The following is a 21,130-nucleotide window of genomic DNA, read 5'->3' as shown; positions in this document are numbered from 1 at the left end:
TGTTAAAGACATGTAGGACTGGGACACAATAGTGTAACATGCCACTTATTATGACTGCCTGTACTACCAGCATGTGAGGGGAAAAGGCCTGTCACATCATGTCTATATCCAATTGCGAACCAGTCCTGTCCTGCACCAGCTGACTCGACTTGTGTTCTAGCTCATATAGGTAAGCCAGAACCCTGACTCGGTTGTTCACTTAAATTCTCTGCCTTGTCTCCCTCTACATACTTTTGCTAAATGCATTCAAAGATGGCTGCTGTGGATGCATGTACATCCATGGTCGGCATCTTTGAATGCATTTGTAATGTTCTAACACAGTGTTCAAAGGCAGCCACTTTGGATATGCATGCTTGCCATCTTTGAATGCATTTTTGCTTATTTAAATAAATTCCATACAACAGTGGCCCCCATGGATGGATGCCGTCCTAAAGAGGCTATCTTTGAATTTTATTTGTTGAAATAAAACAAAGCATTCGGAGGTGCCCACCATGCATGCACTGCTGGCATCCATTTTGAAACAGTCAAAAAATATTTTAAGGTGATTTTTCACTGACAGTGTAGCGGGCAACAAAAACAGGAAGACTGGTCCTGTTTCTGCCCCCGAGGGGGGCGGAAACAACTAGGCACCAGGGAATTTTTTTTATTTTTATTTTTTTACAGATGGGGAGCGACTCCTTAGGCAAGGGTCGCTCCCCTGGGGGCAAATTTATTTTAAGCCATTTCTGCCCCCCTTGGGGGCAGATCGGCCTATTTCTATTAGGCCGATCTGCCCCCAGGGGGGCAGAAACCACTTAGGCACCAGGGATTGGTGTGCATGTGTGTTTTGTTTGGGGGGCAGCCCCTTGGGCAAGGGTCGCTCCCCATGGGGGCACATTACTGTTGGACATTTGTGCCCCCCTTGGGGGCAGATTGGCCTATTTTTGGAAGGCCCATCTGCCCAGCAGAGACCAGGGAAGATTTTTTTTTTTTAAGAGGATGGGGGTATGGCCATACCCCCAACCCAAATAAATGGGGACAAATGGGGAAATTACCTCCGATCCACTCCCCAGGGGGTAGAAAACCTACTAGATAAAAAAATAGTGTGGTGGTGGCTACCAACCAGTATGGGCATGGTTATGCCCCCACCCCAACTAAAGGGGGTAACAGTCTTTCAGTGGTCCCCCCGCACACTAGAAGATCTTGTCCCAATGGCAAGCAAGAGGACATTTGATTATTTTGGGTTTTGGTTTTACATTTGGGCCGTGAGAGCTTGTCCAACTCTCAAAATCGCCCCACTTGGAATGGTGACGGCTGCACTTTTTGGACTTTGGGGCGCTGCCATGTAGAAAAATCTACGAGACCTAGACACATCTGAAAACTAAACATCTGGGTGAGTCCAGGGTGGTGTGCTTCACATGCACCCTGCACCATTTCCTTACCCACAATGCCCTGAAAACCTCCAACTTTGCTTGAAATCACACATTTTTCCCACATTTTTGTGATGGAACCTTCCGGAATCTGCCGGAATCCACAAAATTCCTACTACCCAACATTGTCGCATCTATACCAATAAAAATTCTGCCCCACTTGTCAGCCTAAAAACGTTTTTTTTTTCAAACTGCTCTTTTGGACCTGCTTTGTTCCACCTCATTTTCGACATGTTTTTGGCTCTTCCCTGTCACAAGCACTTGGGCCACCCACGCAAGTAAGGTATCATTATTATCGGGAGACTGAGGGGAACGTTGGGTGGTAGGAAATTTGTGCCGCTGCGGTGATCCCACACAGAAATGTGGGAATTTTGTTTTTTTGTTTTTGTTTTTTTTAGCTAACATTGAGGTTTGCTGAGGATTCTGGGTGAAAAAAACACTGGGGGATCCACGCCAATCACACCTCCCTGGACTCCCTTGGGTGTCTAGGTTTCAGAAATGTCTTGGGTTGGTAGTTTTTCCTAGATGGCTGCTGAGCCCAGGACCTACAACGCAGGTTTCCTTGATAACTATTTCCCACTCTTTATATTTCACCAAATGAATTGCTATATACCCAGTATACAATGAAAACCCATTGCAAGGTGCAGCTCCTTTATTGGCTCTGGGTACCTAGGGTTCTTGATGAACCTACAAGCCCTACATATCCCCGCAATCAGAAGAGTCCAGCAGACGTAACGGTATATAGCTTTTGAAAATCTGACATCACGGGAAAAAGTTACAGAGTAAAACATGGAGAAAAATTGCAGTTTTTTTAACCTCAATTTCAATATTTATTTATTTCAGCTGTTATTTTCTGTAGGAAAGCCTTCTAGGATCAATACAAATGACCCCTTGCTGTATTCAGAATTTTGTCTACGTTTTAGAAATCTTTAGCGATCCAGCATTGGTTTCACACCCATTTCTGCTACTAACTGGAAGGAGGCTAAAAGCACAAAAAATAGTAAAAATGGGTTATGTCCCAGTAAAATGCCGAAATTGTGCTGAAAAATGTGGTTTTCTGATTCAAGTCTGCCTGTTCCTGAAAGTTGGAAAGACGGTGATTTTAGCACCGCAAACCCTTTGTTGGTGCCATTTTCAGGGGGGGGAAAAAACACATGCTTTCTTCTGGAGCCCTTTTTTCCCATTTTTTTTTTTTTACTGAAATGTTCACTGTATTTTGGCTAATTTCTTGGTCTCCTCCAGGGGAACCCACAAACTCTGGGTACCTCTAGAATCCCTAGGATGTTGGAAAAAAAAGGATGCAAATTTGGCATGGGTAGCATATGTGGACAAAAAGTTATGAGGGCCTAAGCGCGAGCTGCCCCAAATATTAAAAAAAAGGCCTGGCACCTGAGGGGGAAAAGGCCTGGCAGTGAAGGGGTTAAATAAAAGCTGGTAAACATCTAGTGTTTTTAGCATATATCTGCAACCAGAGTCATAGCAAATGTTGCAATGACTACACACTGCATTGTAATGTCAATCAATCAATTACAAGTGTTCTAGTTAATCCACAATTTTGACTTCAGAAACTAAAAAAAAGTTCTGAAATCTATTCTGTGGTAATAAACTGCAACTATATTCAAAAAACTGTTTGCCCATTATCAGGAACCCTTCTTTGGCATTTTTATATTTTTTATGAGCTAGTACACAATAACTTTAAATCTTCCTTGTTCTGCTTTCTTGTGATTTGCAGCTTCATGTTGATCAAACCCCTGGCCGGATCTGCTGTAGCAAGAAGCAAGTGGTGCTGAGCCGAGGTGCAGAACATGTGTCTACAAAACTCGATACAAAGAACGTTTACCACTACTTCAACAACCTGGAGGGCATTGTGGGATTTCGAGATAACTTTGATTGGTGAGAAGCAAAACTTAAATTAAATTTGCTGTTCAGTAATTCACTGTCAATTCTTCCTCAGTTCCTAAGTTCTGAGTTGTTTTTAATGTTCTAGAAAGGTAGATTATCTCTGTGCACTTTACCCCTGATAACCTGTTGTGACATACCTGTGCTTCCCAATTTGAATATGGTCACATTGGCAAACTTCTAATAGGTATATTTAACATACCTATACGCCCCTAGTATATGGTACAAGTGTACCCACGGCCTGAAAGTTAAATGCCACTAGAATACGGCACTACCTATTGTGTCATCCAGTACACTGGTGGTGCAAACATGGATTCAGGCCTACCCTGTGTAGCCTGACTGTATCAGTGAAAAACCTGCAATTCGACCTGTTAAACTAAACCCTATTGACAAGTCAGAACCGCCCTTTTAAATATTAACTCACCCTTATGTTGGCGTGGTGGCCCAGAAATCAGGGTGCATGGTATTTAAAGTAGAACACTTAAGCCTTCATTATAACCATGGTGGTAAAAACCGCCTACGGCCGCCAAAACACCGTTGCCGTGGCTACCATCCGTCCGTCATATTATGACTGTAGGAGGCTGGACTGGCTTGTAGTGAGTACCTAGGGGTACTTACACCTTGCACCAGGCCCAGTTATCCCTTATTAGTGTATAGGGTGTCTAGCAGCATAGGCTGATAGATAATGGTAGCTTAGCAGAGCAGCTTAGGCTGAACTAGGAGATGAGTGAAGCTCCTACAGTACCATTAGTGTCATATGCACAATATCATAAGAAAACACAATACACAGATATACTAAAAATAAAGGTACTTTATTTTTATGACAATATGCCAAAAGTATCTCAGTGAGTACCCTCAGTATGAGGATAGCAAATATACACAAGATATATATACACAATACCAAAATATGCAGTAATAGTATTAGAAAACAGTGCAAACAATGTATAGTTACAATAGGATGCAATGGAGACACATAGGGATAGGGGCAACACAAACCATATACTCCAAAAGTGGAATGCGAACCACGAATGGACCCCAAACCTATGTGACCTTGTAGAGGGTCGCTGGGACTATTAGAAAATAGTAAGGGTTAGAAAAATAGCCCACCCCAAGACCCTGAAAAGTGAGTGCAAAGTGCACTAAAGTTCCCCAAAGGACATAGAAGTCGTGATAGGGGAATTCTGCAGGAAAGACACAAATCAGCAATGCAACAACAATGGATTTCCAGTCGAGGGTACCTGTGGAACAAGGGGACCAAGTCCAAAAGTCACAAACAAGTCGGAGATGGGCAGATGCCCAGGAAATGCCAGCTGTGGGTGCAAAGAAGCTGCTACTGGACAGTAGAAGCTGGAGATTCTGCAGGAACGACAAGGGCTAGGAACTTCCCCTTTGGAGGATGGATCCCCCACGCCGTGGAGAGTCGTGCAGAAGTGTTTTCCTGAAGAAAGACCGCAAACAAGCCTTGCTAGCTGCAAATCTTGCGGTTAGGGTTTTTGGGTGCTGCTGTGGCCCAGGAGGGACCAGGATGTCGCCAATTGCGTCTGGGGACAGAGGGGGCGTCGAGCAAGACAAGGAGCCCTCTCAGCAGCAGGCAGCACCCGCAGAAGTGCCAGAAACAGGCACTACGAGGATGCGTGAAACGGTGCTCACCCGAAGTCGCACAAAGGAGTCCCACGTCGCCGGAGGACAACTTAGGAGGTCGTGCAATGCAGGTTAGAGTGCCGTGGACCCAGGCTGGACTGTGCACAAAGGATTTCCGCCGGAAGTGCACGAAGGCCGGAGTAGCTGCAAAAGTCACGGTTCCCAGCAATGCAGTCTGGCGTGGGGAGGCAAGGACTTACCTCCACCAAACTTGGACTGAAGAGTCACTGGACTGTGGGAGTCACTTGGACAGAGTTGCTGGATTCAAGGGACCTCGCTCGTCGTGCTGAGAGGAGACCCAGGGTACCAGTGATGCAGTTCTTTGGTGCCTGCGGTTGCAGGGGGACGATTCCGTCGACCCACGGGAGATTTCTTCGGAGCTTCTAGTGCAGAGAGGAGGCAGACTACCCCCACAGCATGCACCACCAGGAAAGCAGTCGAGAATGCGGCAGGATCAGCGTTACAGAGTTGCAGTAGTCGTCTTTGCTACTTTGTTGCAGTTTTGCAGGCTTCCAGCGCGGTCAGCAGTCGATTCCTTGGCAGAAGGTGAAGAGAGAGATGCAGAGGAACTCGGATGAGCTCTTGCATTCGTTATCTAAGGAAATCCCCAAAGCAGAGACCCTAAATAGCCAGAAAAGAGGGTTTGGCTACTTAGGAGAGAAGATAGGCTAGCAACACCTGAAGGAGCCTATCAGAAGGAGTCTCTGACGTCACCTGGTGGCACTGGCCACTCAGAGCAGTCCAGTGTGCCAGCAGCACCTCTGTTTCCAAGATGGCAGAGGTCTGGAGCACACTGGAGGAGCTCTGGGCACCCCCCAGGGGAGGTACAGGTCAGGGGAGTGGTCACTCCCCTTTCCTTTGTCCAGTTTAGCGCCAGAGCAGGGCTAAGGGGTCCCTGAACCGGTGTAGACTGGCTTATGCAGAAATGGGCACCATCTGTGCCCATGAAAGCATTTCCAGAGGCTGGGGGAGGCTACTCCTCCCCTGCCTTCACACCATTTTCCAAAGGGAGAGGGTGTAACACCCTCTCTCAGAGGAAGTCCTTTGTTCTGCCATCCTGGGCCAGGCCTGGCTGGACCCAAGGAGGGCAGAAGCCTGTCTGAGGGGCTGGCAGCAGCTGCAGTGAAACCCCGGGAAAGGCAGTTTGGCAGTACCAGGGTCTGTCCTACAGACCACTGGGATCATGGGATTGTGCCAACTATGCCAGGACGGCATAGAGGGGGCAATTCCATGATCATAGACATGTTACATGTCCATATTCGGGGTTACCATTGTGAAGCTACATATAGGTAGTGACCTATATGTTGTGCACGCGTGTAATGGTGTCCCCGCACTCACAAAGTCCGGGGAATTGGCCCTGAACAATGTGGGGGCACCTTGGCTAGTGCCAGGGTGCCCTCACACTAAGTAACTTTGCACCTAACCTTTACCAGGTAAAGGTTAGACATATAGGTGACTTATAAGTTACTTAAGTGCAGTGTAAAATGGCTGTGAAATAACGTGGACGTTATTTCACTCAGGCTGCAGTGGCAGGCCTGTGTAAGAATTGCCAGAGCTCCCTACGGGTGGCAAAAGAAATGCTGCAGCCCATAGGGATCTCCTGGAACCCCAATACCCTGGGTACCTCAGTACCATATACTAGGGAATTATAAGGGTGTTCCAGTATGCCAATGTAAATTGGTAAAATTGGTCACTAGCCTGTTAGTGACAATTTGTAAAGAGAGAGCATAACCACTGAGGTTCTGGTTAGCAGAGCCTCAGTGAGACAGTTAGGCATCACACAGGGAACACATACCTATAGGTCACAAACTTATGAGCACTGGGGTCCTGACTAGCAGGGTCCCAGTGACACATAACAAACATACTGAAAACATAGGGTTTTCACTATGAGCACTGGGCCCTGGCTAGCAGGATCCCAGTGAGACAGTGAAAACACCCTGACATACACTCACAAACAGGCCAAAAGTGGGGGTAACAAGGCTAGAAAGAGGCTACTTTCTCACACAACCCCCCCCCCAATCGAAGGACAATAAGGCTAACCTTGGCCAGTTGAGACTTTATTGTCTAAGTGGTGATAAGTAGAGAGTAGCTCTGCAATAGACTGGTTACTCCCTTTATCATCCACTATATGGTTACTTCCCTGTGGGGATGTAAACCACCCTGTTTGAAGTTTTTTAGCTAAGCAACAATGTGAAGATGTATTTTCAGAGTTTCTATCAGTAAGTTTTAGTTTAGAGCAGTGGGAATTATCTACTGAACCTATTTGTAATGATGGAAATGCCAGACAGGGATGCTGTTTCAGTAAAGCCATAGCTGGGCAAAAACTTTGTCCATATGGCTGGAAGAGAGAACAGGGATGCTGTTTCTCTTGAGTTGGAGTAGGGCAGGGATGCTGTCCTATGAGCTCCACACTAGGGCAGGGATGCTGTCCTAAGTGTTGTGAGGCAGTGCAGAGTTTCTGCACTAAAGTTTCTCTGGGAGGGTTGGAGGGATGCTCCATGTTAACTAAAATGGTGCTCTTTTTCTCACCAATGTTAGTTATCCCACAGAGAGGTACTTCTACTTCAGGGATTCCAGCTTTGCCAGCTGATGATTCCCTTGGAACAGGTGCCACCCCAGGAGAGGTTTCTCCCACCACAGGAATGTTATCCTGAATGGTAGGGTGGTTAGGGGATACTGTGATACCCTTTTTACCTGTTGATGGAGAGGGATCCTGAGTTTTCAGGCCTTCTCTCCTTTGCTTTTTCATTTCAGTAGAAATGAGAGGGAACAATTCCTCAGGGATGCCCAGCATGGCTGCATGGGCATAAAACTCTACATCAGCCCAACCTGAGGCCTCTAGGTCATTACCTAAGAGACAGTCTACAGGTAAGCTAGGTGATACCACCACCTGCTTAGGGCCAGTAACTCCACCCCAACTAAACTGAATTATAGCTAAGGGAAGAAACTTAGTGGAGTTATGGACATCAATAATCTTATACTGTTGTCCAATGATGTGTTGATCAGGGTGCACTAGGTTTTCAGTCACCAAAGTGATACTGGCACCTGTGTCCCTGTAGGCCAAGGCCTCAACACCATTTATTGAAACTGTCTGCCTGTACTTATCCATTGTAAGGGGACAAGCAGCCAGTGTGGCAAGGCCAATGCCACTAGGTGTGACAGAAACTGTCTTGGGAGTGACTACCCCAGTTTCTACTATGGACCCATAAGTGAACCCAACTACACCCTTAACTTGACTGTTGCCAGCAGTCCCACCACTAGTACCACTACTGCTAGGGGCACTAGAGCTTGATGTATTAGTGGTGGTAGGCTCAGGGGGTTTACCTGGACAGGACTTATCCCCTGGCCTATGGCCTCTGTTTTTACACACAAAGCACCAAGGCTTTTTAATGTGTGTGGGTTGAGAAGAAGAGGAAGAATTTGTTTTATCCCCACCCTCTGAAGAGTGTTTAAGATTTGAAGAAGGATCTTTGGTTTTACCCTTATCCCCATGCTTATCTTGAGATTTCTCACCATCTTTCTTCTTGCCATCTTTGTCACCCCCTGTATGAACTTTTCTGTTCACCCTTGTTCTGACCCATTTGTCTGCCTTCTTTCCCAATTCTTGGGGAGAGGTCAGATCAGAGTCCACCAGGTACTGGTGCAACAAATCAGACACACAGTTATTAAGAATATGCTCTCTCAGGATCAAGTTATACAGGCTGTCATAATCAGTAACCTTACTGCCATGTAACCACCCCTCCAAGGCCTTCACTGAATGGTCAGTGAAATCAACCCAGTCTTGTGAAGACTCCTTTTTGGTTTCTCTGAACTTTATCCTGTATTGTTCAGTGGTTAAGCCATAACCATCCAGGAGTGCATTCTTAAGCACTGTAAAATTATTGGCATCACTTTCTTTCACAGTAAGGAGCCTATCCCTACCTTTTCCACTAAATGATAGCCATAGGATAGCAGCCCACTGCCTTTGAGGGACATCCTGTACAACACAGGCCCTCTCAAGTGCAGCAAACCACTTGTTAATGTCATCCCCCTCCTTATAAGGGGGAACTATCTTATGCAGAGTCCTGGAATCATGCTCTTTTACAGGATGACTATGGGGAATACTGCTGCTGCCACCATGGGTTTCTAAACCCAACTTCTGTCTTTCCTTCTCTAATTCAAATGACTGTCTATCCAAATCCAGCTGTTGCTTCTTAAGCTTTAGTCTGGTTTGTTCCACTCTCAACTTATTGAGTTCCCTTTCTACTAATCTGTCATCAAGGTGTGTGGGAGAGACATGTCTAGAAACAGAGGTATGATGTGAATGGACAGAAGGAGACCTACCCCTTACAGAGGGCACCCTAACAGCTTGGTTAACAGAAACCTCACCTCTACTGTGGTGAGAGTGAATACTCTTGCTATGATGTGAGACAACACTATTTGTATGGTGTGACTCAACATCAGTACCAACTATGCTAGGCTGTCTAGTATTGGGCAGGCTAGGAAGTTTCTTTCCTGAATCTTTTCCTAGGGCAGTCCCTGGATCAGATTGGGAACCATTTGCTACTTTTTCAACAGATGGGGCCCTTCTGGCCTTATCTTGTTCTCTAAGCATATTAAGCAATAATTCCAAAGAAGGATTCTTCCCTACACTCAAACCTCTCTCTATGCAGAGACTCCTTGCTCCTTTCCAGCTAAGGTGATCATATGCAAATTTGGACAGATCAACATTTTGGCCTGTGCCAGACATTTTTTAGAGAGAGTTAAAGTGATAGAAAAAGAGAAAAAAGTTTTCAGAACTTTTGGAAAGACAGAAAAAAAACTTTTTAAACTTTTATCTCAGCACTTTAGAATAGAAGTGAGAAAATAAATGCAAAACCTTTTGGTTAGGTGTACATACACTGAACTTGTTTTGTATATTTTTCTCTTATGAAAAGTACAATGACAAAAGTGGTAAGTAGTCTGAAAGCACTTATCCCACCACTGCACAACCAATGTAGGAGGCTGGACTGGCTTGTAGTGAGTACCTAGGGGTACTTACACCTTGCACCAGGCCCAGTTATCCCTTATTAGTGTATAGGGTGTCTAGCAGCATAGGCTGATAGATAATGGTAGCTTAGCAGAGCAGCTTAGGCTGAACTAGGAGACGAGTGAAGCTCCTACAGTACCACTAGTGTCATATGCACAATATCATAAGAAAACACAATACACAGATATACTAAAAATAAAGGTACTTTATTTTTATGACAATATGCCAAAAGTATCTCAGTGAGTACCCTCAGTATGAGGATAGCAAATATACACAAGATATATGTACACAATACCAAAATATGCAGTAATAGTATTAGAAAACAGTGCAAACAATGTATAGTTACAATAGGATGCAATGGAGACACATAGGGATAGGGGCAACACAAACCATATACTCCAAAAGGGGAATGCGAACCACGAATGGACCCCAAACCTATGTGACCTTGTAGAGGGTCGCTGGGACTATTAGAAAATAGTAAGGGTTAGAAAAATAGCCCAACCCAAGACCCTGAAAAGTGAGTGCAAAGTGCACTAAAGTTCCCCAAAGGACATAGAAGTCGTGATAGGGGAATTCTGCAGGAAAGACACAAATCAGCAATGCAACAACGATGGATTTCCAGTCGAGGGTACCTGTGGAACAAGGGGACCAAGTCCAAAAGTCACAAGCAAGTCGGAGATGGGCAGATGCCCAGGAAATGCCAGCTGTGGGTGCAAAGAAGCTGCTACTGGACAGTAGAAGCTGGAGATTCTGCAGGAATGACAAGGGCTAGGAACTTCCCCTTTGGAGGATGGATCCCCCACGCCGTGGAGAGTCGTGCAGAAGTGTTTTCCTGAAGAAAGACCGCCAACAAGCCTTGCTAGCTGCAAATCTTGCGGTTAGGGTTTTTGGGTGCTGCTGTGGCCCAGGAGGGACCAGGATGTCGCCAATTGCGTCTGGGGACAGAGGGGGCGTCGAGCAAGACAAGGAGCCCTCTCAGCAGCAGGCAGCACCCGCAGAAGTGCCAGAAACAGGCACTACGAGGATGCGTGAAACGGTGCTCACCCGAAGTCGCACAAAGGAGTCCCACGTCGCCGGGGGACAACTTAGGAGGTCGTGCAATGCAGGTTAGAGTGCCGTGGACCCAGGCTGGACGGTGCACAAAGGATTTCCGCCGGAAGTGCACGGAGGCTGGAGTAGCTTCAAAAGTCGCGGTTCCCAGCAATGCAGTCTGGCGTGGGGAGGCAAGGACTTACCTCCACCAAACTTGGACTGAAGAGTCACTGGACTGTGGGAGTCACTTGGACAGAGTTGCTGGATTCAAGGGACCTCGCTCGTCGTGCTGAGAGGAGACCCAGGGTACCGGTGATGCAGTTCTTTGGTGCCTGCGGTTGCAGGGGGACGATTCCGTCGACCCACGGGAGATTTCTTCGGAGCTTCTAGTGCAGAGAGGAGGCAGACTACCCCCACAGCATGCACCACCAGGAAAGCAGTCGAGAAGGCGGCAGGATCAGCGTTACAGAGTTGCAGTAGTCGTCTTTGCTACTTTGTTGCAGTTTTGCAGGCTTCCAGCGCAGTCAGCAGTCGATTCCTTGGCAGAAGGTGAAGAGAGAGATGCAGAGGAACTCGGATGAGCTCTTGCATTCGTTATCTAAGGAAATCCCCAAAGCAGAGACCCTAAATAGCCAGAAAAGAGGGTTTGGCTACTTAGGAGAGAAGATAGGCTAGCAACACCTGAAGGAGCCTATCAGAAGGAGTCTCTGACGTCACCTGGTGGCACTGGCCACTCAGAGCAGTCCAGTGTGCCAGCAGCACCTCTGTTTCCAAGATGGCAGAGGTCTGGAGCACACTGGAGGAGCTCTGGGCACCTCCCAGGGGAGGTACAGGTCAGGGGAGTGGTCACTCCCCTTTCCTTTGTCCAGTTTCGCGCCAGAGCAGGGCTAAGGGGTCCCTGAACCGGTGTAGACTGGCTTATGCAGAAATGGGCACCATCTATGCCCATGAAAGCATTTCCAGAGGCTGGGGGAGGCTACTCCTCCCCTGCCTTCACACCATTTTCCAAAGGGAGAGGGTGTAACACCCTCTCTCAGAGGAAGTCCTTTGTTCTGCCATCCTGGGCCAGGCCTGGCTGGACCCAAGGAGGGCAGAAGCCTGTCTGAGGGGCTGGCAGCAGCTGCAGTGAAACCCCGGGAAAGGCAGTTTGGCAGTACCAGGGTCTGTGCTACAGACCACTGGGATCATGGGATTGTGCCAACTATGCCAGGATGGCATAGAGGGGGCAATTCCATGATCATAGACATGTTACATGGCCATATTCGGAGTTACCATTGTGAAGCTACATATAGGTAGTGACCTATATGTAGTGCACGCGTGTAATGGTGTCCCCGCACTCACAAAGTCCGGGGAATTGGCCCTGAACAATGTGGGGGCACCTTGGCTAGTGCCAGGGTGCCCTCACACTAAGTAACTTTGCACCTAACCTTTACCAGGTAAAGGTTAGACATATAGGTGACTTATAAGTTACTTAAGTGCAGTGTAAAATGGCTGTGAAATAACGTGGACGTTATTTCACTCAGGCTGCAGTGGCAGGCCTGTGTAAGAATTGTCAGAGCTCCCTATGGGTGGCAACAGAAATGCTGCAGCCCATAGGGATCTCCTGGAACCCCAATACCCTGGGTACCTCAGTACCATATACTCGGGAATTATAAGGGTGTTCCAGTATGCCAATGTAAATTGGTAAAATTGGTCACTAGCCTGTTAGTGACAATTTGTAAAGAGAGAGCATAACCACTGAGGTTCTGGTTAGCAGAGCCTCAGTGAGACAGTTAGGCATCACACAGGGAACACATACCTATAGGTCACAAACTTATGAGCACTGGGGTCCTGACTAGCAGGGTCCCAGTGACACATAACAAACATACTGAAAACATAGGGTTTTCACTATGAGCACTGGGCCCTGGCTAGCAGGATCCCAGTGAGACAGTGAAAACACCCTGACATACACTCACAAACAGGCCAAAAGTGGGGGTAACAAGGCTAGAAAGAGGCTACTTTCTCACACAACCCCCCCCCCCCCCCCCCCCCCCCCCCAAACGAAGGACAATAAGGCTAACCTTGGCCAGTTGAGACTTTATTGTCTAAGTGGTGATAAGTAGAGAGTAGCTCTGCAATAGACTGGTTACTCCCTTTATCATCCACTATATGGTTACTTCCCTGTGGGGATGTAAACCACCCTGTTTGAAGTTTTTTAGCTAAGCAACAATGTGAAGATGTATTTTCAGAGTTTCTATCAGTAAGTTTTAGTTTAGAGCAGTGGGAATTATCTACTGAACCTATTTGTAATGATGGAAATGCCAGACAGGGATGCTGTCTCAGTAAAGCCATAGCTGGGCAAAAACTTTGTCCATATGGCTGGAAGAGAGAACAGGGATGCTGTTTCTCTTGAGTTGGAGTAGGGCAGGGATGCTGTCCTATGAGCTCCACACTAGGGCAGGGATGCTGTCCTAAGTGTTGTAAGGCAGTGCAGAGTTTCTGCACTAAAGTTTCTCTGGGAGGGTTGGAGGGATGCTCCATGTTAACTAAAATGGTGCTCTTTTTCTCACCAATGTTAGTTATCCCACAGAGAGGTACTTCTACTTCAGGGATTCCAGCTTTGCCAGCTGATGATTCCCTTGGAACAGGTGCCACCCCAGGAGAGGTTTCTCCCACCACAGGAATGTTATCCTGAATGGTAGGGTGGTTAGGGGATACTGTGATACCCTTTTTACCTGTTGATGGAGAGGGATCCTGAGTTTTCAGGCCTTCTCTCCTTTGCTTTTTCATTTCAGTAGAAATGAGAGGGAACAATTCCTCAGGGATGCCCAGCATGGCTGCATGGGCATAAAACTCTACATCAGCCCAACCTGAGGCCTCTAGGTCATTACCTAAGAGACAGTCTACAGGTAAGCTAGGTGATACCACCACCTGCTTAGGGCCAGTAACTCCACCCCAACTAAACTGAATTATAGCTAAGGGAAGAAACTTAGTGGAGTTATGGATATCAATAATCTTATACTGTTGTCCAATGATGTGTTGATCAGGGTGCACTAGGTTTTCAGTCACCAAAGTGATACTGGCACCTGTGTCCCTGTAGGCCAAGGCCTCAACACCATTTATTGAAACTGTCTGCCTGTACTTATCCATTGTAAGGGGACAAGCAGCCAGTGTGGCAAGGCCAATGCCACTAGGTGTGACAGAAACTGTCTTGGGAGTGACTACCCCAGTTTCTACTATGGACCCATAAGTGAACCCAACTACACCCTTAACTTGACTGTTGCCAGCAGTCCCACCACTAGTACCACTACTGCTAGGGGCACTAGAGCTTGATGTATTAGTGGTGGTAGGCTCAGGGGGTTTACCTGGACAGCTCTTATCCCCTGGCCTATGGCCTCTGTTTTTACACACAAAGCACCAAGGCTTTTTAATGTGTGTGGGTTGAGAAGAAGAGGAAGAATTAGTTTTATCCCCACCCTCTGAAGAGTGTTTAAGATTTGAAGAAGGATCTTTGGTTTTACCCTTATCCCCATGCTTATCTTGAGATTTCTCACTATCTTTCTTCTTGCCATCTTTGTCACCCCCTGTATGAACTTTTCTGTTCACCCTTGTTCTGACCCATTTGTCTGCCTTCTTTCCCAATTCTTGGGGAGAGGTCAGATCAGAGTCCACCAGGTACTGGTGCAACAAATCAGACACACAGTTATTAAGAATATGCTCTCTCAGGATCAAGTTATACAGGCTGTCATAATCAGTAACCTTACTGCCATGTAACCACCCCTCCAAGGCCTTCACTGAATGGTCAATGAAATCAACCCAGTCTTGTGAAGACTCCTTTTTGGTTTCTCTGAACTTTATCCTGTATTGTTCAGTGATTAAGCCATAACCATCCAGGAGTGCATTCTTAAGCACTGTAAAATTATTGGCATCACTTTCTTTCACAGTAAGGAGCCTATCCCTACCTTTTCCACTAAATGATAGCCATAGGATAGCAGCCCACTGCCTTTGAGGGACATCCTGTACAACACAGGCCCTCTCAAGTGCAGCAAACCACTTGTTAATGTCATCCCCCTCCTTATAAGGGGGAACTATCTTATGCAGATTTCTGGAATCATGCTCTTTTACAGGATGACTATGGGGAATACTGCTGCTGCCACCATGGGTTTCTAAACCCAACTTCTGTCTTTCCTTCTCTAATTCAAATGACTGTCTATCCAAATCCAGCTGTTGCTTCTTAAGCTTTAGTCTGGTTTGTTCCACTCTCAACTTATTGAGTTCCCTTTCTACTAATCTGTCATCAAGGTGTGTGGGAGAGACATGTCTAGAAACAGAGGTATGATGTGAATGGACAGAAGGAGACCTACCCCTTACAGAGGGCACCCTAACAGCTTGGTTAACAGAAACCTCACTTCTACTGTGGTGAGAGTGAATACTCTTGCTATGATGTGAGACAACACTATTTGTATGGTGTGACTCAACATCAGTACCAACTATGCTCGGCTGTCTAGTATTGGGCAGGCTAGGAAGTTTCTTTCATGAATCTTTTCCTAGGGGAGTCCCTGGATCAGATTGGGAACCATTTGCTACTTTTTCAACAGATGGGGCCCTTCTGGCCTTATCTTGTTCTCTAAGCATATTAAGCAATAATTCCAAAGAAGCATTCTTCCCTACAATCAAACCTCTCTCTATGCAGAGACTCCTTGCTCATTTCCAGCTAAGGTGATCATATGCAAATTTGGACAGATCAACATTTTGGCCTGTGCCAGACATTTTTTTAGAGAGAGTTAAAGTGATAGAAAAAGAGAAAAAAGTTTTCAGAACTTTTGGAAAGACAGAAAAAAAACTTTTTAAACTTTTATCTCAGCACTTTAGAATAGAAGTGAGAAAAGAAATGCAAAACTTTTTGGTTAGGTGTACATACACTGAACTTGTTTTGTATATTTTTCTCTTATGAAAAGTACAATGACAAAAGTGGTAAGTAGTCTGAAAGCACTTATCCCACCACTGCACAACCAATGTAGGAGGCTGGACTGGCTTGTAGTGAGTACCTAGGGGTACTTACACCTTGCACCAGGCCCAGTTATCCCTTATTAGTGTATAGGGTGTCTAGCAGCATAGGCTGATAGATAATGGTAGCTTAGCAGAGCAGCTTAGGCTGAACTAGGAGACGAGTGAAGCTCCTACAGTACCACTAGTGTCATATGCACAATATCATAAGAAAACACAATACACAGATATACTAAAAATAAAGGTACTTTATTTTTATGACAATATGCCAAAAGTATCTCAGTGAGTACCCTCAGTATGAGGATAGCAAATATACACAAGATATATGTACACAATACCAAAATATGCAGTAATAGTATTAGAAAACAGTGCAAACAATGTATAGTTACAATAGGATGCAATGGAGACACATAGGGATAGGGGCAACACAAACCATATACTCCAAAAGTGGAATGCGAACCACGAATGGACCCCAAACCTATGTGACCTTGTAGAGGGTCGCTGGGACTATTAGAAAATAGTAAGGGTTAGAAAAATAGCCCACCCCAAGACCCTGAAAAGTGAGTGCAAAGTGCACTAAAGTTCCCCAAAGGACATAGAAGTCGTGATAGGGGAATTCTGCAGGAAAGACACAAATCAGCAATGCAACAATGATGGATTTCCAGTCGAGGGTACCTGTGGAACAAGGGGACCAAGTCCAAAAGTCACAAGCAAGTCGGAGATGGGCAGATGCCCAGGAAATGCCAGCTGTGGGTGCAAAGAAGCTGCTACTGGACAGTAAAAGCTGGAGATTCTGCAGGAACGACAAGGGCTAGGAACTTCCCCTTTGGAGGATGGATCCCCCACGCCGTGGAGAGTCGTGCAGAAGTGTTTTCCTGAAGAAAGACCGCCAACAAGCCTTGCTAGCTGCAAATCTTGCGGTTAGGGTTTTTGGGTGCTGCTGTGGCCCAGGAGGGACCAGGATGTCGCCAATTGCGTCTGGGGACAGAGGGGGCGTCGAGCAAGACAAGGAGCCCTCTCAGCAGCAGGCAGCACCCGCAGAAGTGCCAGAAACAGACACTACGAGGATGCGTGAAACGGTGCTCACCCGAAGTCGCACAAAGGAGTCCCACGTCGCCGGAGGACATCTTAGGAGGTCGTGCAATGCAGGTTAGAGTGCCGTGGACCCAGGCTGGACTGTGCACAAAGGATTTCCGCCGGAAGTGCACGGAGGCCGGAGTAGCTTCAAAAGTCGCGGTTCCCAGCAATGCAGTCTGGCGTGGGGAGGCAAGGACTTACCTCCACCAAACTTGGACTGAAGAGTCACTGGACTGTGGGAGTCACTTGGACAGAGTTGCTGGATTCAAGGGACCTCGCTCGTCGTGCTGAGAGGAGACCCAGGGTACCGGTGATGCAGTTCTTTGGTGCCTGCGGTTGCAGGGGGACGATTCCGTCGACCCACGGGAGATTTCTTCGAAACTTCTAGTGCAGAGAGGAGGCAGACTACCCCCACAGCATGCACCACCAGGAAAGCAGTCGAGAAGGCGGCAGGATCAGCGTTACAGAGTTGCAGTAGTCGTCTTTGCTACTTTGTTGCAGTTTTGCAGGCTTCCAGCGCAGTCAGCAGTCGATTCCTTGGCAGAAGGTGAAGAGAGAGATGCAGAGGAACTCGGATGAGCTCTTGCATTCGTTATCTAAGGAAATCCCCAAAGCAGAGACCCTAAATAGCCAGAAAAGAGGGTTTGGCTACTTAGGAGAGAAGATAGGCTAGCAACACCTGAAGGAGCCTATCAGAAGGAGTCTCTGACGTCACCTGGTGGCACTGGCCACTCAGAGCAGTCCAGTGTGCCAGCAGCACCTCTGTTTCCAAGATGGCAGAGGTCTGGAGCACACTGGAGGAGCTCTGGGCACCTCCCAGGGGAGGTACAGGTCAGGGGAGTGGTCACTCCCCTTTCCTTTGTCCAGTTTCGCGCCAGAGCAGGGCTAAGGGGTCCCTGAACCGGTGTAGACTGGCTTATGCAGAAATGGGCACCATCTGTGCCCATGAAAGCATTTCCAGAGGCTGGGGGAGGCTACTCCTCCCCTGCCTTCACACCATTTTCCAAAGGGAGAGGGTGTAACACCCTCTCTCAGAGGAAGTCCTTTGTTCTGCCATCCTGGGCCAGGCCTGGCTGGACCCAAGGAGGGCAGAAGCCTGTCTGAGGGGCTGGCAGCAGCTGCAGTGAAACCCCGGGAAAGGCAGTTTGGCAGTACCAGGGTCTGTGCTACAGACCACTGGGATCATGGGATTGTGCCAACTATGCCAGGATGGCATAGAGGGGGCAATTCCATGATCATAGACATGTTACATGGCCATATTCGGAGTTACCATTGTGAAGCTACATATAGGTAGTGACCTATATGTAGTGCACGCGTGTAATGGTGTCCCCGCACTCACAAAGTCCGGGGAATTGGCCCTGAACAATGTGGGGGCACCTTGGCTAGTGCCAGGGTGCCCTCACACTAAGTAACTTTGCACCTAACCTTTACCAGGTAAAGGTTAGACATATAGGTGACTTATAAGTTACTTAAGTGCAGTGTAAATTGGCTGTGAAATAACGTAGACGTTATTTCACTCAGGCTGCAGTGGCAGGCCTGTGTAAGAATTGTCAGAGCTCCCTATGGGTGGCAAAAGAAATGCTGCAGCCCATAGGGATCTCCTGGAACCCCAATACCCTGGGTACCTCAGTACCATATACTAGGGAATTATAAGGGTGTTCCAGTATGCCAATGTAAATTGGTAAAATTGGTCACTAGCCTGTTAGTGACAATTTGTAAAGAGAGAGCATAACCACTGAGGTTCTGGTTAGCAGAGCCTCAGTGAGACAGTTAGGCATCACACAGGGAACACATACCTATAGGTCACAAACTTATGAGCACTGGGGTCCTGACTAGCAGGGTCCCAGTGACACATAACAAACATACTGAAAACATAGGGTTTTCACTATGAGCACTGGGCCCTGGCTAGCAGGATCCCAGTGAGACAGTGAAAACACCCTGACATACACTCACAAACAGGCCAAAAGTGGGGGTAACAAGGCTAGAAAGAGGCTACTTTCTCACACAACCCCCCCCCCCCCAAACGAAGGACAATAAGGCTAACCTTGGCCAGTTGAGACTTTATTGTCTAAGTGGTGATAAGTAGAGAGTAGCTCTGCAATAGACTGGTTACTCCCTTTATCATCCACTATATGGTTACTTCCCTGTGGGGATGTAAACCACCCTGTTTGAAGTTTTTTAGCTAAGCAACAATGTGAAGTTGTATTTTCAGAGTTTCTATCAGTAAGTTTTAGTTTAGAGCAGTGGGAATTATCTACTGAACCTATTTGTAATGATGGAAATGCCAGACAGGGATGCTGTCTCAGTAAAGCCATAGCTGGGCAAAAACTTTGTCCATATGGCTGGAAGAGAGAACAGGGATGCTGTTTCTTTTGAGTTGGAGTAGGGCAGGGATGCTGTCCTATGAGCTCCACACTAGGGCAGGGATGCTGTCCTAAGTGTTGTGAGGCAGTGCAGAGTTTCTGCACTAAAGTTTCTCTGGGAGGGTTGGAGGGATGCTCCATGTTAACTAAAATGGTGCTCTTTTTCTCACCAATGTTAGTTATCCCACAGAGAGGTACTTCTACCACAGGGATTCCAGCTTTGCCAGCTGATGATTCCCTTGGAACAGGTGCCACCCCAGGAGAGGTTTCTCCCACCACAGGAATGTTATCCTGAATGGTAGGGTGGTTAGGGGATACTGTGATACCCTTTTTACCTGTTGATGGAGAGGGATCCTGAGTTTTCAGGCCTTCTCTCCTTTGCTTTTTCATTTCAGTAGAAATGAGAGGGAACAATTCCTCAGGGATGCCCAGCATGGCTGCATGGGCATAAAACTCTACATCAGCCCAACCTGAGGCCTCTAGGTCATTACCTAAGAGACAGTCTACAGGTAAGCTAGGTGATACCACCACCTGCTTAGGGCCAGTAACTCCACCCCAACTAAACTGAATTATAGCTAAGGGAAGAAACTTAGTGGAGTTATGGATATCAATAATCTTATACTGTTGTCCAATGATGTGTTGATCAGGGTGCACTATGTTTTCAGTCACCAAAGTGATACTGGCACCTGTGTCCCTGTAGGCCAAGGCCTCAACACCATTTATTGAAACTGTCTGCCTGTACTTATCCATTGTAAGGGGACAAGCAGCCAGTGTGGCAAGGCCAATGCCACTAGGTGTGACAGAAACTGTCTTGGGAGTGACTACCCCAGTTTCTACTATGGACCCATAAGTGAACCCAACTACACCCTTAACTTGACTGTTGCCAGCAGTCCCACCACTAGTACCACTACTGCTAGGGGCACTAGAGCTTGATGTATTAGTGGTGGTAGGCTCAGGGAGTTTACCTGGACAGGACTTATCCCCTGGCCTATGGCCTCTGTTTTTACACACAAAGCACCAAGGCTTTTTAATGTGTGTGGGTTGAGAAGAAGAGGAAGAATTTGTTTTATCCCCACCCTCTGAAGAGTGTTTAAGATTTGAAGAAGGATCTTTGGTTTTACCCTTATCCCCATGCTTATCTTGAGATTTCTCACCATCTTTCTTCTTGCCATCTTTGTCACCCCCTGTATGAACTTTTCTGTTCACCCTTGTTCTGACCCATTTGTCTGCCTTCTTTCCCAATTCTTGGGGAGAGGTCAGATCAGAGTCCACCAGGTACTGGTGCAACAAATCAGACACACAGTTATTAAGAATATGCTCTCTCAGGATCAAGTTATACAGGCTGTCATAATCAGTAACCTTACTGCCATGTAACCACCCCTCCAAGGCCTTCACTGAATGGTCAATGAAATCAACCCAGTCTTGTGAAGACTCCTTTTTGGTTTCTCTGAACTTTATCCTGTATTGTTCAGTGGTTAAGCCATAACCATCCAGGAGTGCATTCTTAAGCACTGTAAAATTATTGGCATCACTTTCTTTCACAGTAAGGAGCCTATCCCTACCTTTTCCACTAAATGATAGCCATAGGATAGCAGCCCACTGCCTTTGAGGGACATCCTGTACAACACAGGCCCTCTCAAGTGCAGCAAACCACTTGTTAATGTCATCCCCCTCCTTATAAGGGGGAACTATCTTATGCAGATTCCTGGAATCAT

The 21,130-nt window shown here is 46.8% G+C and overlaps 1 protein-coding gene across 1 annotated transcript in view; it reads left to right on the top strand.

The window, feature by feature from the left end:
- Positions 1-21,130, top strand: part of LOC138258873 (uncharacterized) — a 106,088-nt gene that overhangs the window by 42,466 nt on the left and 42,492 nt on the right. The window contains exon 3 of the mRNA XM_069206172.1: positions 3,142-3,302. Within this exon, the coding sequence (XP_069062273.1) occupies positions 3,142-3,302 (161 nt within the window). The remainder of the gene's footprint in view (positions 1-3,141; positions 3,303-21,130) is intronic.

Source organism: Pleurodeles waltl, chromosome 9 (genome assembly GCF_031143425.1).
Source record: "Pleurodeles waltl isolate 20211129_DDA chromosome 9, aPleWal1.hap1.20221129, whole genome shotgun sequence".
Lineage (NCBI taxonomy): Eukaryota > Metazoa > Chordata > Amphibia > Caudata > Salamandridae > Pleurodeles > Pleurodeles waltl.
This window is presented reverse-complemented; position numbering and strand designations above follow the sequence as displayed.